The sequence below is a fragment of the Schistocerca gregaria genome, chromosome X, assembly GCF_023897955.1.
Source record: "Schistocerca gregaria isolate iqSchGreg1 chromosome X, iqSchGreg1.2, whole genome shotgun sequence".
NCBI lineage: Eukaryota > Metazoa > Arthropoda > Insecta > Orthoptera > Acrididae > Schistocerca > Schistocerca gregaria.
The window spans coordinates 446,019,758-446,045,691 of record NC_064931.1 but is presented as its reverse complement, the minus strand read 5'-3'; the positions used below and the strand labels follow the sequence as shown (position 1 = coordinate 446,045,691).

Below are 25,934 nucleotides of genomic sequence, written 5' to 3'. Positions count from 1 at the left end.
TGCCGGTGTCGGTTCTCACGCGGCATTGGCAGTGTTACAGTAGGTATTATGTGTCTCGGGCAGTGTGGCTGTAGCTATGTCGGGAGGGGGAATTCGACATATTTCGCGTCCGGCGGAGTCTAGGAAGCTGCGCCTGGTCCAGTTGAAAATTTATTTGTCGACTAGCGATTTTGTATACTCCTGCCGTGGCCAACCGCTGTCGTCAGTCCTTTGTAGTGTCCAGTATTCAGCCTGTGACAATATCATGACTGCTTCGTACTATGCTGACGCGATCTTTCTCAATTTTTACACATGGGAGGAAAACTTTCACTTTACCTATTTCCATTTCGCTAGAAACTCCAGAACGTAACTGACGGAAAGCCATAGAGTAAAACAGAAGTGATTTCTAGCGTTCCCCATGGTAGTGTTATAGGCCCTATGCTGTTCCTTATCTATATAAACGATCTGGGAGACAACTGAGCAACCGTCTTCGGTTGTTTGCAGATGACGCTGTCGGAATGGTGCGAAAAGTGGCAGTTGACCCTGAATAACGAAAAGTGTGAGGTGATCCACATGAGTGCTAAAAGGAACTAGTTAAACTTAGGTTACATGATAAATCAGTCTAATCTAAAAGCCGTAAATTTCACTAAATACCTAGGTATTACAATTACGAACAACTTAAATGGTAAGGAATACATAGAAAATGTTGTGGGGAAGGGTAATCAATGACTGCGTTTTTATTGGCAGGACACTTAGGAAATGCAAGAGACCTACTAAGGAGACTGCCTACACTACGCTTGTCGGTCCTCTTTTAGAATACTGCTAAGCGGTGTTGGATCCTTACCAGGTGGGACTGACGGAGTACATCGAAAAAGTTCAAAGAAAGGCAGCACGTTTCGTATTATCGAGAAATATGGGAAAGAGTGTCACAGAAATGATACAGGATTTGTGCTGGAAATCATTAAAAGAAAGGCGTTTTTCGTTGCGACCGAATTTTCTCACCAAATTCCAGTCACCAACTTTCTCCTCCGAATGAGAAAACACTTCGTTGACACCGACCTACATAGTGAGGAACGATCACCACAATAAAATAAGGGAAATCAGAGCTCGTACGGAAAGATATAAATACTCGTTCTTTCCGTGCGCTATACGAGATTGGAATAATAGAGGATTGAGAAGTTGGTTGGATGAACCCTCTACCAGGCACTTAAATGTGATCTGCAGAGAATCCATGTAGATGCACATGTAGATGTAGATGTAGTGTCATTTCTACCTCTGTAACAACGTACCTATTTCTTCTGAAAGTAATTCTTAAATACTCGATATCCTCCTATACACTCACCGAAGACTCAAGCAGTATATTGCTCCCTCCTACGTATATCTCGCGAAGAGACCATGAGGATAAAATTAGAGAGATTAGAGCCCACACAGAAGCATACCGACAATCCTTCTTTCCACGTACAATACGAGACTGGAATAGAAGGGAGAACCAATAGAGGTACTCAGGGTACCCTCCGCCACACACCGTCAGGTGGCTTGCGGAGTATGGATGTAGATGTAGATGTAGATATACATATTGCATCTCATAGATTCTTTTAGCTCGGTCCTATAAACACTTCTCTTCTTTATAAGCCAAGAGGAATACTTCTCATTGTTTTTGGTACATTGATAGTACACACACTGTGTGGTGTCATAGAGAGAAGGAGCTCTAAGGGTTTCTAAATTTTTTAAATAGCATTAATTCTATTATGAATATTACTATGGAAAAAAGCAAAGAAGATCAAATTTAATATTTTGATGTACAAGTATTCATAATACCAAACCCAACGTTAGGAAATAATGCTACAAAAGGCTGACTCACACTTGTAAATGCCTTTACAACAATTGCAGTCACCACCCCAAGCAGTGGGAGTCATGTACAAGTTAAGTCACTGAACCCGCTTTTGGAACGAGCGGGGCTTACAACTGTTCGGTTTCTCAGAAATTGGCTCTTGCATGATTTTCCTAAGTTGCTAAAGACAAACAAGATTTTAAAAAGGCCATAGCCGGTTTCCTTCTCTATCACTGTCTAGTCTGAGCTGTTCCGTGTGTGTTAGTAGTCTGTTGTAGCCGACAGTATTTTATAATGTAATACTCTTTTGTTTGTTGACATTAGGATGTTGATGGATAGAGTCCCAGAAACAGAATTACCAGTAGCCCTTCTTAAGGATGTATTCTAGGACTGATCTAAAGCATGCTTGGCTAAACAGCGCACCGCGAGCGCTTCGAGAGTGCTCCTGCCTAGCGCGCCGAGCGCAGTAGTTTATGTTGCTAAGGGGTGAGGAGGGATAGAAACTGGAAGACTGCAGCCAGACGCTGCTAGATCAATGCAGTGGCCTTTAAGACCCCAAGCAGTTTGCGGATCTTCTGCATTAGCAATAATATGGCGTCTGCGCACTTGTCCAAAAAATAAAGTGTGGAGAAGTCAAACCGTTCAATGCAGAATGGAACTTACTTTAGTTTTCGTATCGTTCGAAGGTCACGCAAAGTGATTCGTATACCACCGCACTATTATGACCTGGAAAAACAGTTACTGGAATATCGTCACAACAACAGCAACAAAGAACACGTGATATACATTTTTATGACGAAATGCGTTCTTGAATTGAAACACGCAATTAGGGAAAAAGTTGAGTTAAGGGTTGAGTAGAGTGCTGAAGAAGTATTTTATGGTCGACAACACAAGTTATCTGAATACATTAAGTCGCTTTATACAAGAGGAGAATCATTTGATAACAAAGGTGGTGGACAAGATTGATGACATTGTAAGGTGGCGTGGTCTCCTGACCTTAATGTCTTACATACTCTGACCTCACCATCGTATTCTGCATATCAAGACGTTTCAGTTGAACCCGTACTCGATAGGGTAGAGTCAATTTTACATATTTCCATTTAATCGATATGTAAATCTAATAAATAAATCGCAAGTGCACACCGAGATAAAAATGTCGAGGCTTGCGTACACAAACGTTCAAGACACGACGGCCACAGGAGTTTTTGTTCGGTGAAGGCAACCAGCCTGCTGGAGAGTCCATAGGAGGGTGCATTAGCACGATGCTGTGTCAGCTGGCCGACCGCCCACGGACCAAAACAGTTTTTGCCACAGAAAAGGGACAATGGCCTGCGTGTTCACGTTAAAAGTAAAATCCGCTGTATTGTTTAGGAGACCAACAGCATACGCATTTTGTTACGGACCTAGTGCGCAGTTTCAGAGTTCCCACAAGAGGACAGTAAACGCCTAACGCGGATGCTATATACTACCGGATTGGTCGGCATAGCCGCTCTCCCGTTTGTAAGAGTAACATTGATTGGAGGACTATTTCTGACGTAATGAGCCGGTAGAGTTAGGGAAAGACAGTGAATGATATACCGTTTCTCTTTTTGCGTAGAGGGAAGTCGTTCCGGTGACGCTCTTGTAGTGGGAACACGTAGTGGGAGCGAGTGCACTCGTGCGTGTACGCAGGGAGCGAGGAACAAAGTCTCTACTCAGTACCGCACTGAGAGAGCACCTCTGTCGAAAACATGTCGGAGTTTCTCGCGATTAAGCATTTATTTACTTTGTTGGCTGCAAAACTTAATGTGCGATGTGAACACAGAGTATTAGTTAGCGCCTGCGAGCGAACATTGAGTGGCATCGCCGTTTACTGGTTATCTGACGGGGGTACCACGCCAATAGTTAGACTAGGGACAGATAGGAGTCCTTGACTTCATCAAGGGGTAGTAGGAGTTCCTTTGGCGAAGGTCAATCCACAAAGAAAGAGATATTGTGATATATTTTTCAGCGGTGAACGACGCAGGCAGTAGTCGTCGCAGCTCATGGTATCGTGTGCTACAGTATAGAAGAGCCCCATATGTCCTCCATTAGATATGACATACTTCATTCACATCATTCCTTTACATTTCTGACCCGACAGCCTCGACCATATTTAGAAAAATTCAATCGGATAATTAATCAACGCGAGTAGGCGCGGCTCTCAGCCAACTGCCGAGTAAATAACATTCTTAAAGAAAAGGGATAAAAGAGCTTTCCCACACTTTGTATATAAATATCATTAACAGGATTACTATCCATGAGAGGTAACCTCCTATCTAGAAAAGAACCTGGAAATATGTGTATAAGTTTATAAAAATGTTCAAATGTGTGTGAAACCTTATGCGACTTAACTGCTAAGGTCATCAGTCCCTAAGCTTACACAATACTTAACCTAAACTATCCGCAGGACAAACACACACACCCATGCCCGAGGGAGGACTCGAACCTCCGCCGGGACCAGCCGCACAGGCCATGACAGCAGCGCCCGAGACCGCTCGGCTAATCCCGCGCGGCTATCAGTTCATAAATACAAGTTTCAACTGATTTTCTTCAATTTTGAAATAAATAATATTTTCCGTTCATTTAATGTTTTCCTTACATTAATTAGCAGTACTCCAGTACCCAAGTATCCCACTAGTTACGTAATAAAATAGAATATTTTTGTGTCTTTTCCTAACAGCGGACGACTCTAGAAGATATTTATTGCTGAAAGTTTTTCAAGCATTTCTTTTTGGTAAGTTAGGAGCGTCTGTCTGACTTCTGTAGTACTGTGGGGTGGAAATTGCTTCTTGCAGGAGCCAAAAGGTACTTGTCAGATCAATCCGTTGAGCAACTCGTCAACATAACATCCACACACTGACAACATCAACCAAAAGTAATCAAATGTAAAAATCATCTTCTGGTTCATGACACTGACGAATTCCCGTTACTCAAGGCTATCATTAATGGACCAGACATGACTGACTACGTTTCAGTAACTGAAATATTTCATCATGATTTCTCAAAGAAATTCCAAGACACTGCACTAAAGACAGATTTCGATGTGTTTCTCAACCAATGTTGCTTTTGGCTGCCTAATGTACGTCATTACTTCGAAACTTGCGTTGACAGATGTGCAGTGCAATAATTAGCTCAACGATCAGTTTGTCCAATCCAACAATATGTAAGACTTTTATGATATTTTACCCCAAGAGCAATATCCTCGATCGCACTGATAAGGCGATAGAGATTTCAATGTTTGGTTCAACACATGTGTACCAACGTCTTCTCCGTTACGTAACTGACAATTCCTTACAAACTTTCACCTGTAACAGTGTTCAATCTGGGCAATTACATGTAGACTCTATCACGGACTTTATTTCCAGGTACATTATACACTAAAAAAAGGAAATGTGTGTAAATTTATTAACATCACAGCTTAATGTTAATACCACTATATAATGTAATTTTTTAATACAAAAATTGCAGAAAAATAAAAAGTAGGGGATAAACACACTTGATAAAGTCCTGATTATAAAATTATGCTGCAATATGCACCTTTTAGAAGTAGTTGTTCTTTATTGCAATAGCGTCTTCCTATGGTCCTCGCTTTTATGGTCCTCGACATATAGCGTCTCACTCATACTCGTCTGCGCTCGCTGAGCATCAGTGTACTTCAGAAGTGCTTCTCTTGGCCAGGCCTAAATAATTCATCCACTTTTAGCGATTAAAAAAATCTTTCGAACAAAAGCTGCTTAGCTTGAAGCGGACATAGTGTGCTGTCTATCATTTGATCGTAGGTGGAAGAGTAGAATAGATTTGTTAGTCAAAAATGGTTCACATGGCTCTGAGCCCTATGGGACTTAACTTCTGAGGTCATCAGTCCCCTAGAACGTAGAACTACTTAAACCTAACTAACCTAAGAACATCACACACCTCCATGCCCGAGGCAGGATTCGAACCTACGAGATTTGATAGACATTTCTGATATTTTAAATGGATTGAAATGCTACATTATTTGGATTTTAATAATAGGGTACTCTTGAAGGTGCGTACAATTCATTGTATTATATATGAGGCGTCCATTAATCACGGAGTACCAGCGATGAAGAACAGGAACACTACGTGGTTGCCTTAATGTACAGGTTCCATCGAATGTAAGAAACATTCTACTCGCTGCAAGTTTCGTGTGTTTACCTGTTGCATGGAAATCATTAGTCGGTGCTTTTCTGTCGTAGCGAGTAGATGACGTCTTCATAAATGTATCAAATTTCCACAATGTTCTCGCAAAAGCTGAGAAAATTGATATTGTCTTCATTTATGGCGAATGCCGCCAAAATGTGAGAATAACAGTGGCGTACGAAACTGAAAAATTTCCTCACCATACAATTTATTCGCAGTCTACCTTGCAAACGGTCGACAGGAAATGTTGATAATAAAAAAAAAAAAACAGAAACGGCCCAAATTACAACCGACGAATAACACGCAGTTGGCATCGTTACAGGTGTAGTATACAGACCAAATGCTTGTACAAGACAGCTCGAAAATGAGGGCAGAATCAATCAACATGTTCTGCGAATACTGAATTCCAACAAATTTCACCCAAACCCACATATTAACTCATCAGGCCCCACGTGGTGATGACTTTCGACGATAGCTGCAGTTCTCCTAATGGGGGCTACGGAAACTGCAAGCAGATGTCATGTTCTTGACAAAGATGTTATTTACAGATGAGGCATCATTTACAAACCACTGGCATGTTAATCTTCGCCACACGTACGATTGATCATCTCGACATTGGCGGAGACAAATGGGCAAAGAAAGACCTAGGTCAGACAACGTGTGGTGCAATCTTCTAAATAATCAAATTATTGGTGGCTAATTTATTGATGGGAACTTACATAATATAATGTATTTTGATTTATTAATAGATATGCTGTCGCTATGACCAGAAGACATCTCTCTGGACATACGACACATCATGTGGTACCAGCAGGATGGATGTCTCTCACATTCACCAAGGAGATTTACAGAGGTTCTGCAACGGACTTTAAGATCGTGGGAGTGGTGAATCCGGCAACACAAAATGGCCTGCACGCTAGACAAACCTAACACCTCTGGGCTTATACTTGTGGTGTAATTTGAAACAAGTTTACAATTATATCCCAGTCGCTCACGAACATATGAAAGATCGTTTTATGTGAGCGTGTTATCAGCTTGGGTGAAACCAGTGTGCAGTATTACCCACATCCAGTCGTTTTACAGCATGTGTGGCTGCTAATGGTCACCATTCGGAACATGTGTTGTAACATCATCTAATGTCACAAAATTACTTAGGGGAAGGTGGGGTAAAGTGGCCACTCTAAGTGAAACTGAATTTTCATGAAACTGTGGCTATTAATTGAAGCTTGTGCCCTATAAATCTCGAATCTACATACTGTAAGGCATCACATCAAATATTAATAGCTAAGGTAAGAATATATTTTGTAGGATACATAAACTTTTTTCTGAATGCTTAGAGGGTGGTCACGTTTCCCAACCCAACTTGGAAAAGTGGCCAGACCTTAGCCACCATTCGCAAGTAGATTGTTCAGTTTAAAAAAAAATGGGTGGTTTTATAGTTTTTATTTCACCACTGATTATTTTCAGGAGAACAGTAATACAAATGACGAAGAAACGTGTTGCAATATATTGTTGGCACAAAAAAATCAACAGTTCCCAATGCTATAAACAGAGAGATAAGCTATTAATTATGCGTTACTATTCCAGCCTAGTTCATTCACAATGTATCAGCTCAGAAACAATATTAAGTCATGAATAAAATTCGCTCGTGAAGTAGTCATCGTCCTTATCACATATAGCACACAGTTCATGAGGCCATCGTTTACAACTCCGACGTCTTATTTACCCAGTCTTTTCCTGCCATTTCAGACTCTTTGTTGAAACGATGTGGTACTTTGTTGTGCTCTGGCAACTGGAATGCTAATCGCCGTACTTCACTCACTGTAATTCAATAGACGTGCTTTCCTGTTTCAAACATGTGATTAACAATTTTTTGCTCTTATTCTTCCCTGAACACTGCCCCTAAACTACCCATAACCTTTTTACTTCCAAATGCACCTCTCTTTTTCCCTAGAAGTATTTCTTTTAGTATGTTATCTGGAACACTGAATTGTTTTACTGCAGCTGAAAATGACACGCTATCAATCTTTACTGCTTTGATTACCTTTTGCATCACTAGAGGGTCCCCCGTTTGTTGTTCTGTTTTCTGGATGTATTTTCTTGGCATCTTGAATATCTTGCAACCCCCTTACAGAAGAGCAGCGTAACGAATATTGGTTTTACGCCACCTTGACCACTTTTCCCGACGTGTAGCATGGCCAGTTTTCAAGATCGAACACCATGCTTGTATCAGTGACTCACGCGAAACAATACAACCGAAGGAAACGACGGTGACTTATACTTGTAAATCAAAAGGCATTGCGTGAACCGTGAAATCGCAAAAACCTATTGCTCCACATAAAGGTGAAGCAACTATAGCAGTATGAGTTTATCACGTTACCTCAAATGACTAAAAAACCTAATTGTTTTCACAGAAAGATAACGGTAGAAGCCTCCTTTGTCAATGTCACTGACCACACTAATAGTGTCAATTACAGCTAGTTTGGCCACTTCTCGTAAGCAGCACTGTTGAAAACATCAAATAGGCGGCGGCTACTTTTCCAAACCTGGCCACTTTAACCTTCTCTCCCTTATTATGGAACGCAGCAGGCAAATCTGCATGACCATTCCAGTTTTATTCTGTCACCTATTCCATAATTTCGTTAAGAAAGACCACAGGGATTGCTATGAATACGTTATTAATGATCTTGTACCACAATACTCCAGTATCTGAATGTCACAGGCAGAGTGTGACAGCGCACGATTTTTATTGGTAGGGGGGGGGGGGGGCTGTGTGACTTGTTTCTCGTCTGAAGACGACTAGCTGTGTTTGGCGATACTCTGTTATGGAAAGAAATCTCGCTATCGGACCACAGTGTTTTCCAATTTCTCTATCAGCAAAAGATAATGCTTTGCTGGAAACAGAGTGCAGGCCGAAGGAGAAAGAGAAACTACTTTGGGGAGATTCTGTCGCCAACCTTGAGTGAGAGGGGTTAGAAGTTCTGTCTCTGACCAGGTGGGAGAGGAACTGGTGATTCGTCTGCGGATTTTAGTTGAGGTGAACAGCAATGCAACTAAACAGACCAGCTGGGAACACAGTTGCAGATCGCGAAGCCGCCTCATCTTCACTGTGGGGCAACATCCACGTCAGCGCCGTTCATCACGGCGAAAGGGGAATTGACGGTGAGCATTACGGTACTGGGCAATTTGTCACGCACTTTCGGGATTCGATACGATTTCCAGGCTCAGGATCAGAGTACATGTGTTTCGTGCACGATTTTCGTTAGGAGTCACCAAGCTTCCACTCACTTTTTCTGTCAGCAATTTTTAGGGTGTACGTCTGAGTTCACTAGACCTGTATGGAAGTAGGAGAGTTATCCAAAGTAAACAGTAATGGTTAAAATGGCTCTGAGCACTATGATACTTAACGTCTGAGGTCATCAGTCCCCTAGAACTTGTAAATACTTAAACCTAACTAACCTAAGGACATCACACACATCCATTCCCGAGGTAGGATTCGAACCTGCAATCTTAGCAGTCGCGAGGTTCCAGACTGTAGCTCCTAGAACCGCTCGGCCACCCCGGCTGGCTAAACAGTAATCATTAGTTTCACACAGATAGTGTTATTTTGAGTTTCTCTGTGCCTTGCAATAAGAATCACAATCACTGTTTTTTTAATAAAATTTTGTATTTTAACGAAATATAGTTTTTGTTAGAAATTGTTCTATCACACAATTCATTATGCATCTGCTCCCCTTCATATTATATGCCTAGGACTTCAAAACCTCGTTATCCACCTAAATAGGCGTGCTTGTAGACCTTAAAGAAGTGCCCTCCTCTCAGTCATCTTTCTAGGCAGGGAAAGTAAAACCACAAAGAGGGGATTTTGCAACTGTACATTTCATCCTAGTCTCAACTGTATGCGTTTCAAGATTCATTCATAAATGGTCAGCAGCACGATCTGATGTAAAAAAAAAAAAAAAAAAAAAAAAAAAAAAAAAAAAAAAGTCTGTACCATGTAATGTATATGCATCTTCAAATGTTTCATCAAAATGTGAATAATGTAACAGAACAATCCATTTAAAATAACGACGTTCGTTATCATATGTCCTCTACAATTTGTTTGAAAGATTTGCTTCTTTCACTAAGTGTGGCTGAGTTTTTCAGGTGGTCTGTCTTAGGGCCTCATCCTGTATAACTGCTAAATCTCAGCTATTTGCCTACCTCTACAGCTACCCGGCATACTCCAGTACCACAAGCATCTTCCTCTGGAGCCAGTACAGATACTGGCTTGCATGCACAACGGTGCATGGCCACATTTTGGACAGAGACATCAACATACCGATTTTTTATCGAAGGAACCTCTCGCAGCTATCACACAAACGTGAGACGCTGAATCCGACGGGAGAGGCGCGAGCATCTTCGTCAGTAGTGCTTGAGCTGTGGACACATTCTTTCTTCCGTGATTCACGTGCCCTCCGAATGACGTGATGATATTCGGTCCCGGTATTACGGGCATCTCCTGGGCGCTTCAAGAGCAGTTCAGTTCACTGGTATGATCAAGGATCATCTCTTCACAGTGCCCATACAGCCAGCAGCTCAGGTGCTCAACCAGCAATCAGTTGTAGGCAACGCTCCTCCCGGTCGCAAGTGCCTTCGGAGTCCTCTAGGAAGGTCCTGTAGTACTCCACGAGCAACGCTCTGCAGACTTGGCTGCCACTTATTTAATGATAAACCACGATTGAGACTAGACAATGATTACCAACCCACGAGACAGCTACGACTTCCTGATACATCCAGAAATTTTATTGCTGTAATAGATTGAACTGCAGCCGTTCTAGTTAATAAAAAATGTGTCTGGATATGTTACTGATAATGAAGTATTTATTATTAATTGTCTACCAGGAAACCTGTTCTTTCTTTGTAAGCTTATTCCAGATCACATCAGTAATAATAACAGGAAATGTAAATCTGGATTTTTCAAGGGGATTGTACTTCACTTTCGCCAAGAAAAGTCAATCACATTTGACATGGTGTTGCTCTATTTGAACCCTCTACTTTCAGAAGAGAATTCCATCATCCTCCCTACAGAATAACGTTCGTGCTCATTCTAATTACGAAGTGCCGTAATTATAAACGAAGCACTTATGTAGTGCTGTTTAAATTTTAATTTATATTACAGTTAATGTTAAAATGTTAACAATGACACGTACTAGGCACCCACGTAACTAAACGTTTAACTTTTTATATGGAGCTGGATATCCTAAGAGCTACGTCATGCCGACATCCATTGTAATCTCTTCAGTAATTCAGTTACATATAAATATTAATATCGCCCAGAATTACATTTTAATTTAGAGTGACACACATCCTTTTACATTAACCTATAAAGCTGTTTGATCCTAATAATATATTTGAATGTTCGTTTTACCATTCCCGAATCCTTTTCTGAACTGTGAAAACATGCTCTATACACTGAAGCCAGGCCGAGCGATTTAGCATCTCATTCCGTAATCTGAGTAAATCCTTTTATTCTGAACAGAGAAGGCCGCTTTCGCTTGGAATGCTATCAGCAGCGGCACCGAGTGGTAGTAAAATCCAACGAGAGCACGGACAAAGGAGCCAATCCCGGATGCCATCATGACCCCTATTTCATTTCTCTTTGATAGAATCACTAATGGAAAGATAACGTTTGACAGGAAGAGGAAGGTAGATGGTATGGAGTGAAGTTTCTTAAGTAATTTTCGTTACTTCACTTTGCCAGCTAATGTGAACAGCACGCAAAATTATGCAACACGCGTCCGGAAACGTTTTTGACTGTTCACTGACATACCGCATTGTCGTAGACTTCATGTAGTTTTACGAACTAAATTATTTATTACAGAGATTTGTGTATGAAATAAAAGATGGAGAACTCATTAAGTTACATGAGTGCGTTAGGAAACCAGTCTGCTGAAACGTCTTGTATTAGCAAAAGACTAATCTGACTGATACGATAACTAAGTGTATCACACACTGAGTTACATTATTTACGTTAAACTTGTAAATCTACTTCTGTAATCTCACAGCTGTATCAACGTTTTTGCAAAGACATTTCATTTGTGCTATGTTACTGGCAGTCGGGATCAGCAAGTACGTAAGGTTTATTACATTCAAATGTTCAGGTAAAAAGTTCAGTAGCTAAACCTAGTTTCAACACCAGTTAAAATTGTCTAAATTTCTTGATGTGGTTAATAATGATTCTCGTCGCACACATCATTAACAGCTCAGGTTGGTAGAGCCATGAAACAAGCGAATGTAAGTCCATAGTCAAACACGTTCTATTGAAAAAGCTGCTCCAGTCATTCACTGCTTTGTAACTCTTAATAAAGAGAACAAGTAATACGTCTGCGCCTATTCGGCTGCATAGTGCTGCTGTGCGACATCACAATGTTACATATTGATGATAACACAATAGAAATAAATAACAACGCCGTAATACACAAGATGTAATAATAATAATAATAATAATAATACAGAACTACGTAACTAAAGAAATATAATGAGAGGTTACCGATTCGTGTAAAATAAATAATGGTTCATTGTCCATGTAACGTAAGAACGGCAGTTCCATAGTAGATTGATAAATATGGAATAAAAACCATTTTTATTAAAGTCGTCTTGCTCGTTACGTAGGTTGTTGTTTTCTTTCAAAGACATTAGGTAAATTTCGGTCATGTTAAGACCATGGTAAAAGATATGCAAACTCTTATTTATACCACAGACAACATCTTTGTACGTTATCGCACTATTAATGTTTACATTTAAAGACAGAGGACATCTTTGTAATAAAAAAAAATGGCTCTGAGCACTATGGGACTCAACTGCTGTGGTCATCAGTCCCCTAGAACTTAGAACTACTTAAACCTAACTAACCTAAGGACATCACACACATCCATGCCCGAGGCAGGATTCGAACCTGCGACCGTAGTAGTCGCACGGTTCCGGACTGCGTGCCTAGAACCGCGAGACCACCGCGGCCGGCATCTTTGTAATAGCGCGAGTTCAGAAAGATTAGTCCTTGCAATCGTGTAGAACACCGTTGAACAGAGTTTATGAACCTAGAATGGTCAGAATTTGACAGAAATGGATAATCTAAGAAAATATTAAGTGAAAATATGTTCTTGTAGCTTCAAATCTTAATTTTTGACCACTGCAAGCTACAAATTGTGAGAAATCTGAGACACCGAGACATCTGTGACGCGTCTATGTAGACGAAGTGGCGTCAATAGAGGCCAACTAATTGTTAATTACCTCATTTCACATGATGTATCCGAATGCGGGGCATTCGCAGTATGTGAAGATGTCTTTCTAGTAGGCATTGCGGTACGGAAATTGGAAATTAGAGTTTCATACAGTACAAATCGCTGCTAATGTTATCTACAGGAAGTTTAAGGCCTTCTGTCATTGAGATTGAAGACTACAACCAATATGATGGAGAACAATGGATACCTAAATTCATAGAGAAATGTGCTACTGTAGTTCGCAATAGATGTTCTCTGAAACTTCTAACTAAATTTGATAGATGAAGTGAAATGAAAGCATATCACCGCCATAACAGGCTGATTTATTGAGCATGAAAATGAATTTACAATTGTTGGTCAGCCGCTTACGTGCAAACATCATAAAACGTTTTTCATCGCCCCGGTTAACAAAACTCCTGAAGATAGACGCTCACCATGGATACTGCATCACAGACGCAGGCTCTTTGACTGTTCAGGGATATTACTAAACCCGCCCAAAGATGTAAACAACCATGCATGAGCAGCGTCTATAAGACGGAGGAGGTCCGACAGCCGCTCAGTTCCAGTCATTCCACCACGGCTCGTGTAGACTGTAGTTCAACCACACCTAGACGGCCAGTACAGCGGTTCCATCGCATCCGTATTGTTATTTTGTGCCAGGAAGGGCTCTTAACAAGAGAAGCGTACAGGCGTCTCGGAGTGAACCAAAGCGATGTTGCTCGGACATGGAGGATATAAAGAGAGACAGGAACCGCCGATGACATGCCTCGCTCAGGCCACCAAAGGGATACTACTAGAGTGGATGATCGCTACCTACGGATTATGGCTCGGAGGAACCCTGACAGCAACGCCACCATGTTGAATAACGCTTTTCGAGCAGCCACAGGAGGTCGTGTTACCACTCTAACTGTGCGCAATAGGCTCTATTATGCGCAACTTCATTCCCGACGTCCATGGTGAGATCCATCTTTGCAACCACAACACCATGCAGCGCGGTACAGATGGGCCCAACAACATGCCAAATGGACCGCTTAGGACTGGCCTCACGTTCTCTTCACCGATGAGTACCACATATGCCTTCAACCAGACAATCGTCGGAGACGTGTTCGGAGGCAACCCGGTGAGGCTGAACGCCTTAGACACATTTTCCAGCGAGTTCAGCAAGGTGGGGGTTCCCTGATATTTTGGGGTGGCATTTTGTGCGGCCAACGAACGCCGCTGGTGGTCATGGAAGGCACCGTAATAGCTGTACGATACGTGAATGTAATCCTCCGACCGATAGTGCAACCACATCGGCGGCATATTGGCCACGCATTCGTCTTCATGGGCGACGATTCGCGCCTCCTTCGTACACATGTTGTGAATGCCTTCCTTCAGGATAACGACATCACTTGACTAGAGTGGCCACCATGTTCTCCAGACATGAACCCTATCGAACATGCCTGAGATGGATTGAAAATAGCTGTTTATGGACGGCGTGACTCACCAACCATTCTGAGGGACCTACGCCGAATCGCCGTCGAGGAGATGTACAATCTGGACCAACAGTGCATACAGTCATGCATCAGTACCAGAGGTCATGTTACTGGGTATTAGAGGTACCGGTGTGTACAGCAATCTGGACCATAACCTCTGAAGGTCTAACAATATGGTGGTACAACATGCAATGTGTGGTTTTCATGAGCAATAAAAAGGGCTCAAGTGATGTTTATGTTGATCTCTATTCCAATTTTCTGTGCAGGTTCCCGAACTGTAGGAACCGAGGTGATCCTAAACATTTTTTGATATGTGTAGTAGAGATCTAGATGGTACTGAATCCTTTGTTGTTCTCATGACGCATTTCGGGCCTTGCCCATCATCAGATGACTGCTGACAAATGATAATGAAGACAGGTGCAAAAATAATGATATCATACAATATAGCGTAATCAAAGAAATGAGATTATATAAACCTGAAATGAACTTAATTGTATACATATCTGAACAACGTAAGTACATACCATTTCAGATCATTACAAGCATTGACAAGGTCGTTGAATAATGTCCGCACAAAGGTCAAGCAAAACATGTGTTCTCGTGTACGAAGAATGGACGTAACCAGTGCCTGATTCGAATTACAGTGTCTTAACACCGCCAACCACTAACGTAACATAAACTGTTGTCGCTAGAGGGCACAACTTCTGATGACGAGGCAAATATAAATATTAATATAAAATAATGAAAGTTGATGCAGCAGCAATGTGCACAGAGGTCAATTGTAAAATACAGTATAAGAGTACAAGAAATTCCATTTACAAGAAATTCATACAGAACCACATAAGTAATTCATTCTTAATATCATTAGAGGGCATCACATCCGATAGAAAGTTAATTAAAGTAAGTATATTAACTAAGGCAAAGTTAATTAGAATGATTTCATTTCTTGCCAACACAGTTGTACAAGAAAGCCAACTGTAAAATGCAATACTGTATTACAGAATTCATAGAACAACGAATTGTAATCTTTACCTTTTCAGTAAAACTCAAGAAAGATAATTCGCTAATAAAATTTCACGTACTCATTAAAAATTCCCTAATATATATTCAAAGTTAAACGAAAGACGCCCGAAGAGACACATTGTTTTTCGCATCCACAAGTAAATCATAGAAAAAATCTAAGAACTACCTACGACAGCTTCATATCTTCTGATTTATTATATGTTCTGGTCTACCTGATTACTAACATATATTTCAGTTTCTTCTAAAATATCCAATACCTTTATTGCCAAAATACAAAGGTGAATATGTCATCTTCGGTGTTTTTAAGCTGTTTCTCCCTTCAGTGAAATGCCGACGCATTTCCACTATTTGCGTATCCATGTTCACGCAATCTAATTTGAAACTCCCTTCCAGCTTGCTCGACTTAGTATTTCTCACATGAACGGACATTATTCAACGTCCTTGTCAGTACCTGTAATGCTCTTAAATGGTATGTACGTACGTTCTTCAAAAATATATATAGAATAAATTTCATTTCTGATCTCTATAATCTCATGTCATTGATTACGCTATATTGTATGATATCATTGTTTGTACTGGTCTTTATTGTTTGTCAGCAGGTCATCTTACGAGCAATTTTACATTCACTTTTATAGTTACTGGTATTATGATAGCACACCTCTGACAGGTTTTCAAGTCCGATTTACGATTTATCAGTGTTTGTATTTAAAATAAATTTGGAAAAAAAATTCTAGTATCAGTTTATTATTTTATAAATTGTCGTGACTCATTTGTTGGAATTCGTACATGTATTTACCTCTCCGTCAGCAACAGACTATGTTGAAGACACTGTCAAGTTGAACTTGGCCTCGGTAGGGTTAAATATAGAGCTCATTATAAAGTGCGAATTCATTATATACATGGTACGCTTGATGCTTACATGTAATATTCCTTCTGTGACGGAGTCTTTTCACTACAACGTTCAGTATCAGAGAGTAAGTTCCTGTTAGTTCAATTTAAGCTAAGAATGTTCAGTTGGAAATTCTGCTTCGACGGTTTAGAAACCCTTTTACCTCTGTTTTCTCTCCGCGACGTTCAATCCCCATTAATCGTTAAAAATTGTATAAAAAATACAGATGCAGCCTTTTAGACCGAGTAGTTTCAAGGTATTCTTCAGTCTGTTATGTTAAATTGGCTCAGGTTTTCTCGTTGAGAGTACACGAAACTTATATCATCTACATTTTTTGTTCTTTATCTTAAACATTTTTACAGGTATTTAGGGATCAGAAGGGAAGAAGCGCAACACAAGGAGAGGAGCGTCCTAAGTATTTTGTGTCAGCCACCGATTACGAACAATAAAGCCAAGGTATTATATTGTAATGTACATTCCAACGAAACACGCTAATGTTACGTACATTACCGTGCCAAGGTCAGCATCGTGCGTGTGGAAACTGGAAAGGGGCGAAGGCTTTCTCCGGTTAGCGTCTTCGGCAGCCAGGCTACGTCAGACGGTGACGCATTCGGCTTGCCCCCGACTTCGGTGACTGAACAAAGAATCTTTTACGGAAACACTTTCTCTCTGAGTGCCCGGAAGAAAAAGCCTGAAGCAATCTGCGCCACACATTCGCGGATCTAAGTCGATGTAGGTCGCTGTCTCGCTCCATTAAGAATCTCACCTACCTTCCCACAAGCCTACGTGCTTTCCTGACCCCACTTCGTAATGTACCCAATATACCCTTAACATCCGCCTTGACTGCCCTCTTATTACAATATTCTAGGAAGTTCATCTCTGTTTTTTTCGGACACTGCATGACACTGTTCCCCAGGTTGTCAATTTCCTACTTACAAACAAGGCACTTAACCTTGAAGTGAGAGGAGAATTCCCCTGTATTTGACGTACACTGGGAAACATATCGACATATTCCTGACATAAGAATACGTGTGGGAAGGAAATGGAAGTTATCAACAACTGAACGTCAGTAACTAAAACGAGAAGAAAATTAATTGCACCTAGTAAAATACATTGATATGCAAAATGTAAGAGATCAGCAACACTCTTATGAAGTGTCAGTGTTTAGACACAGTTCGACGAAACTTGACTCATACAAAGAAAGAATTTCTACAGTATGGTACATAATGCACCTGAAAGAAATACACAAGACGACCACAAAAGACACTTCTATTCAGAGAAAAGGCATGCGCTGCCAGGCGCTCCCACGCTGGCTACAAGGCTTGTAAAGAGTTCTTGTGGTAGGATGTTCACTTCCTCCAAAAGCGCAGCTAACAACTGCTGGATGGTCGTTGGTGTGTGGACGTGCTGCAATACGTCTCTCCGACGCATCCCACAATTGTGGAATGGGATTAAAGTCGTGGCAACTAGCAGGCAGTTCATTCACAGAATACCCTCATGTTCCAAGAGCTCTTCTACTTACACTGTTCAAATGGCTCTGAGCACTATGGGACTTAACTTCTGTGGTCATCAGTTCCCTAGAACGTAGAACTACTTAAACCTAACTTACCTAAGGATAAGGACATCACACATATCCATGCCTGAGGCAGGATGAGAACCTGCAACCGTAGCGGTTGCGTGGTTCCAGACTGAAGCCCCTAGAGCCGCTCGGCCACTTCGGCCGGCTACACTGTTTGATCTGGTCGTGCATTGTCACCTCTAAAAATAAATTCAGTGATATGACCCCTACAATACACACATGGATAGCAGTACAGTGTCACAATAACACTGACCGGTGAATGTACCGTGTTCAAACGTTTGGAGGTCAGCACGCCTATGCAATATTAGGCCTCTCCGCAGCATAACAGCTGCACCATAAAACGATCATGATCGAAATAGTTCCTGTGTGCATTTCGGGTTCTCACCTCTCTCCATACGAGAGTACGTCCAGCATCCTCAGACATGGTAGTTTTGGTGTTCCAGATCTTATGGTATGGGGAAGCATAACGTTGTTATGGGGTACTGACATCCAAATCTTTTAACATAGTGCGCTCACAGGTCAACGTTATTAGGGTGCCGTACTCCTTTCTCAAGTGCGTCTTTTCAGGGGTACATTCTACCATGGCTTCAATTTTATCGATGACAACGTCTGACCGCATCGATCAGCGCAGGTGGAAGAGCTCTTGGAACGAGAATATGTCTTGCGATTGGGCTATCCTGTTCGTTCCCCTACCCGACTTGAATCCTATCCAGTATGTCTGAAATGCGTTGGGGAGACGAAATGAAGCGCCCGCATGCGTCAACGACTATCCAGAAGTTTTCAACAGCAGTGATGGGGGAGACGAACGCCCTACCGCACGTATTCACTACCAACCTTTTGGCTAGCAAAGGAGCACGTTGCAGAGCACCACCGACCGCGGTGGCCGAGCGGTTCTAGGCGCGTCAGTCCGGGACCGTGCGACTGCTACGGTCGCTGGTTCGAATCCTGCCTCGGGCATGGATGTGTGTGATGTCCTTAGGTTAGTTAGGTTTAAGTAGTTCTACGTTCTAGAGGACTGATAACCTCAGATGTTAAGTCCCTTAGTGCTCAAATCCAATTGAACCATTTTTTGCAGTGCACCGATTGCCGTCCGTGTTGATCACACAACCTATTAAGGTCAATGTACCGTCTTTTGTAATGTTCATTCACTGTCAAATCTAGTGTTGGTTTCGGTGTAGTTACTGTCTTAGAATGCAAGTGTCATTTTTGTTTGTCTCTGTCCGTAATTCTTTCAGTTCCCTTCTATACTATACTATACTGTAGTATACACTAGCACTTCTTTCGACGCACGGTATAAGTTTCATCGACCAATGACACGTCATGCGAAAGTTGCTTTCGTCTTAAGTTTTGCACACCAGTGTGTAATCAGTTTAAGTAGTGGGCGCGTAAGAGGAAATTGTTAATAATGCTGAGTTGGTTCGTTTCAGCATACATTAAAGTATTAAGTACATTTCAGTTTCGAGATAATACCGAAATGTTTCAAAAGGTAACTCCTAGTTATCCCACATTTTGTATAATGTTTGTCCTGCATCGGGATTTTCTAACCAAGATTTGGCTGTTACATCATTTTAAATCTGCGTCCTCCAGCCGTTGTTGTCGTCACAATCGTCAGTATCTTAAGGGAATATGTCATTTGTTCATTTTTCTGTTAATTGTGTTACCGTTAGTGTATGTGGATACGTATTTTAGACCCGTCAGCAGTATATTGCTATGTCATAGATAGGGAACTAGTTCAATGTGTCCACGAAATAGTGCAAACCGTCTAAAACTACGTATAAAATTGCTGGCGTATTAGACTACTGGGTGTGGATTCAGCAAACGTAACATACGCGGGTATGACTTACCTCTGTTTGTTTTAAGCTATTTGCATAGATGTTAATCTACAAGAGCAGGTTCTCCAACAACGGGAGTCAAAGATACCAAAGAATCTATTCCGATAGATCACATCCGTGTGTAATTATTTACTAAACCAGCCGTTAATTTCAGTTTCCTGTTACAAAGTGGAATTAAAATAGCTACCACTTGCTTGTTAACTATCACACAGATCTGAATTGGTACACATATTATTGTAGTTGAATTTTGAAATAATCTTCCTTCTTTAAAATAGGTTCCAATTTTAATTACTAAGAAAATGAAAGGAAAAATAAATCGTTCCAATTGATATGAAAATTTTACATTAATGCTAATTCCGCGATGTTCATAAATTTTAGTGTCAGGTATTTTCCACAGAATATACTGAACATATAGGAACTCGTAACAAAACTACACGGAAACGATCAATTTGTGGACAACTTCAAATCTGGGTGTGTCTCTCCATCGATAACATGCGCCTGACCTAGATTAACATCGGGGTACAAGTGTTAAACACAAGCCAAAATAGTGCATCAAGCTCTACAAACCAGAAAAGTCCGAGTTGTGAATTATTCGGTTTTCAATTCCTGATCATCTGTGAAGTTCACGAACAATGTAGGTATTTACATCGACAGTGGCCAAATAGACTTCATCACTGTCAGTTTTATAGACAATTCCTATACTGTTTATCTGATCGGAGCGTGTGCTATATCCGGCACATATCAAGGATGACATCGGTCCAGAGCTTCATCCAAGACATTGTAAGATAGGTACACTGTGGGTGTGTTATGCACAGAAAACGTTTTCGATTCTACCCTGGACCCGTGCCTTTCTTGAACAGCGCACTGCATTTTGCGCTTTCCAGGGACGTCCCACGGACCAAATGAAAGCTGTAACTAGTTCTAATTCCACGCCGTACTTGCCAAACTCCTTAGAGGCACTGCCGCTACTTGACTACCGTACCAGGGCTAAATGTGATGGAGATTAGTGCACTGTCCGTCAAAGCGAGGGAGGCGAAAAGGAGCTTAGGACGGCTTACAGTATCTACGTGTGTCAAATTTTCCACAGTGCGATAGTTCATTAGGGTACAGAAAAATATTATCACATTATGAAGAACGCTCCGATTAAATATTCTTAGATGTTACTGTAATAATTGCACGCTGTTTTAATAACTGCGCCTACAACATGGATATTGAAAGAGTTTAGATCGTCGCTGTAGAGCATGAAAATTGATACAGTACCTCAACGGACATAAGTTTTAAAATAATCAAAAAATAATATTATTTTTCACAGCCACAAGTAAAAGTCTTTTAAATTCTGTTTGGACGGCCTCACCATTAGTGTTATTGCCGTAGGGTTCGTCTTCTGTACAAGTCTCCGAGATAAAGGGTTGAAAAATTCTAGTTCGTAGTTTTCTCTATTACACACAAAGCTATGATATAGTTTAATTCCGTGAAAAATACCTAATACCTCAAACGCTATTCATAAATATTATTTACTATGTTCCTCACAATCACACGACACACATTTCCGTATTTGTCACTTGTTCCGTTTAGTGAAAATGAAACTGACTGGCCTCTGATGACATAACTTTAACATATACGATAAGCGTGAAATAATTAGAAAGACGTTAATATCTTTAATGTGCCTTAAAACCTAATTGTTTTATCGACATAACTTGCTATGGGAACATTAAAGTCGGATGGCGGGCCTTGTATATGACAGTAACTAAACACAACCGACTGGACACATTGAGAAACGAGTTTTGAAAAGATGTCTTGGACTGAGGGATAGAGGAAGTCGCCGTAGCAAACTTACCAGCAGCAGGGCGGGAATTCGCATGGCGGAGAGAGCTACAGCTGAGGCGTCCTTCTGCGGTCGCGGAACCACGACAACTGCTGAGGAGGCTGCCATCTCGCTGACCCCCTTTCACCTCACGGTCGGAGAGAGTTCTTGCTCCGCCCTTTTACGTTTGTAAGCCCCTCCTCGCTGCCTTCGAGTGGAGAAGGTCCCAAAGCTGACGCCATACAAATTGTGGTATATCATTGATCATAGTACATAACATCATCAGCGAAATGGGGTAGACCACATTTTACAGCGGGATATGTGCCCACCTTTATTATGTTTATGAACGCACTATGGTGCTGCGAAACAGTAACTTCTCAGTTAACGTAAACTGCATGAACAAAAGTTTGAAAAAATTGCTTGTTAATAACGAATATGTATGCGCATAGTATTCTATTTGTACCCTCACCTACGTGTGTACTTACAATGTCATTGTACATTGTATAGCCAAGTGTTCATTATGTACCGAAGTCATATGGCTAGTTCTCTGCTTCATTTACAGGTAGCACTTTCGCAGAATTTTTGTCACCACCTGCCAGCGTAACCGTGAATGTGCCAAATACAGCAGTCAAAGAGTTTAGCTCTCAAAAGACTTTAGTTTCAGGAAGCACTATGTTTCCATATTTGTTGTGCTACAAAGACTGTAAAAAAATTCTGACCGAATCTCACCACAATCCACAGAGCCTACTTGCGGCGTCTCCCAATGGAGGCAGTTGATAATTTCTGCTACGCTCTCACGCAGACAAGGAAATCTCGAACATCGAATCCTGAATCTTCATGATTTACATTTAACTGTACAAGTTTCATATTAAAATGATGCACTGGCGTTGATTTGCTTATCAGCCGAAGACAAGACAGAAATACTCCTTGGGACTAGAAGGGATCAAACATTGGACCTTCTTATCTCTTGCCCGGCTCCGTTGCTCAGTGGTGACGCAGCGTACTGTGTCAGGGAACATGGCACCCTCAGTAATAAAAAACTGAGTGAAGTTCTCTTTGACGGACTTTGAAGCCTATCACGCTACATTGACACAGAATTACTGTCAAACAAACGACCAAGAAGGAGATCGAAAAAAGTGATGATCTTGACTGACTACTGTGCGGACGACCTAGTTTCAATATCCGATACTGCTAGTGATTTTTTCATCACGGAAGGATTGGAATGGCGTGATCTCAGCCTCGTTATGCAAACTGACAAACACATTGACTTGCGGCTCGAAGTTAAAGAAGTCTGACAATGATTGGGAGGGCAGTGAGCTGATCCCACCCCCCTGCATACAGCATCCAATGACGCCACTGGCAGAGGCTGATACGGCAATAGGTGGGTCCCGTTTGACCCATCAGAGCCCGGTTGTGAAACATTTCTATTGCTTTACTTACTACAAATTACTTTAATTACAAACTAGTGGAAAATACTCCAAAAACAAGTTGAATGATGGTATATAACTTCTTATACATGCTGTGGTGTGGTGTCTGGCAGTTTCGTTTGTAATTGACAAAGTAATTCATTACGCTTGTGTTGTAGTGTCTCTCCTTAGAACATTCGCATGATTCTCCTCCGCCGGAAGGTGTGGCTGAGCGGTTCTAGGCTCTACAGTCTGGAACCGAGCGACCGCTACGGTCGCAGGTTCGAGTGCTGCCTCGGGCATGCATGTGTGTGATGTCCTTAGGTTAGTTAGGTTTAAGTAGTTCTAAGTTCCACGGGACTGATGACCTCAGAAGTTAAGTTCCATAGTGCTCAGAGCCATTTGAACCATTTTTTTTATTCTCCTCCCAGATGAACCCGAAACGCGTGTACCTCTTCTTACAATCATATCGGAGTGCGCCGCTTGCTCAATATTGCTTCTAATTGGAACATTCATGTAATACATTTATGTGGCTGCTCCACGTTAACACGATGTGGACAGATAATAACAGTTAACTCATGACTGTGTGTGATTTCAGTACCTGATCGCAGGATATGGCCACAAAGTACCACTACTTTTATGATTACGTGGACTCTAACATCTTTTGCCTACTACTGTCCATGACAAATGCGCATTGAGTCAGATATATGTAAGACAGTGATCACTTAGTTCTAATGTAGGTAACATCCCAAATATACTCTCTCTGGCAAAAAAAAGATACATCCAAAAGGCAAATGGAAATGAAACTTGAAGAGTGTATGCGATGTTATTTCATTGATTACTAAACCGAGTCGAATTTACAATGTAGTTGATATATGAGTCCCCTTACCGGTATGACGTTGCACACTCTGTGGCCTGGAAGAATGCACTTATTCGGTTAGAGAGGGTGTCACAAAGTAATTGTCTCCTCTCCTGATAGAAACTGTCCCACAACTGTTGTAACTGCTCCTTGATATACTGGCACTGGAATGGAGCTGACATGCGAGGTGGACCCACACATGTTATATAGATGACAGACCTAGGGATCCCACTAGACAGAGAAGTACCTCAACATCATACACACAGTTCACAGAGAATGCACCATGTGTAGACAAACACTACCCTATCGAAAAATGGCACAACGATATTGTCACAAGAGAGGTAACACATGAGGACGCGAGATGTCCATGAAGTACCGTTGTGCCGTCAGAGTTACCTCATCACTACTATCCGAGGCGTGAATTCATACCCGTCAGCTCTCCACACCAAGATGCCAGGAGTGATACCACTGTGCCTCTAAACATTGGATGAAAAGAACCTCTCATCAGATCGCTCTAAGGTCACCGTCGTATTCGAATAAGATGATTAACAGGAATAGTGCAGAGCAGCCATTGATCACTGTACACAATGCGACGCCATTCATCAGCAGATCAAGCTTTTCGGTCACGGAACCACTCTAAACGCAGATATTGGATTTTTTCTGTTAACGAAAGCCTAAGCGTGGGATGGTAATAACCTAGTCCGGCTACTCCTGATTTTCGACCAATATCCACAGAATGTTGCAGGAAATCCATTATTTATTGTAGTATGACAGATGCAGATGTGTAGGGGTTAAGATGTGGTTGATGCTCAATATCACGATCCTCTCTTTGTACCCATGTAGTCCAATGTGAGTCACTTTCATAGCCGATGGCCGAAAAGTCCGGACATTGCATCTCTGTCAGTCGGCCAAATGAAGATATCCCATGAGGTCATTTTCGATGTCTCTTAGGGGCTGATAACGCTACCTACTCGAGAAAGTTCTGGGCCTACTTAAAATCGTTATGCGTGTTTAAGATTTCAATCCAGTCACTCGTTCATAAGTCTGGTGCGGCCACCAAAGATAGCAAAAGGGAACCGAAGTTTTAACTTTCGCATTTAAGAAATCCTTCACACAGGAGATTCATACAACCTTCGCACAGACTCCCATGTAGAGCTCATAGTAATAGGCGTCCCCGGTGTAAGAAACAATTGAAAGAGTTGAAAACAAATTACTCTCCAGATCCGGTTCGAATACCATTTCGGCTTTAGAAAGAGTATATCACGACACTGGCCCCATTCTTACGTTGCATTTATCGCGATCTCTCGCCCAGCGCAAAACCCAAGCGACTAAAAAAAGTGTAGGTGACTCCTCTATATGAGAAGGGTAACAGAACGGAAACGCAGAATTACAGAGCAATATCCCGAACATCCGGGTTGCTGTAGAATTCTTGAACATATTCGCAGCTCGAATGTATTAAATCTCCTTGTGACGGAACAGCTTCTGTTCACGAATCTGCACGGATTTAGAATACAACGCTCGTGAGAAATTCAGCTTGCCCTTTTCTCCCATGATATCCTGCGGTTCACTAATGAAGGGCAAGCAGCAGATACAAATTTCAAGGATTTCCGAAAGGCATTTGATATGATGCCCAACTGCAGACTCTTAACGAAGGAGGAAGGTACAAACATACGGAATAGGTTTCCAGGTGAGTGAATGGCTCGAGGACCTCTTACGGAGCAGAACCCAGAACTTATTCCTCGAGGGAAAGGACACAATGGTTTCCTCAGGAGTGGCACAGAAAAGCGAAATAGCACCGCTGCAATTTTCTATA

At 41.5% G+C, this 25,934-nt stretch overlaps 1 protein-coding gene across 1 annotated transcript in view; it reads right to left on the bottom strand.

Annotated features, from left to right (window-relative positions):
• LOC126298226 (uncharacterized) overlaps positions 1-21,956 on the bottom strand; it is a 329,545-nt gene extending 307,589 nt beyond the window's left edge. The window contains exon 1 of the mRNA XM_049989530.1: positions 21,890-21,956. Coding sequence (XP_049845487.1) covers positions 21,890-21,913 — 24 coding nt within the window. The 5' untranslated portion in view covers positions 21,914-21,956. The remainder of the gene's footprint in view (positions 1-21,889) is intronic.
• Positions 21,957-25,934: the final 3,978 nt, after the last annotated feature.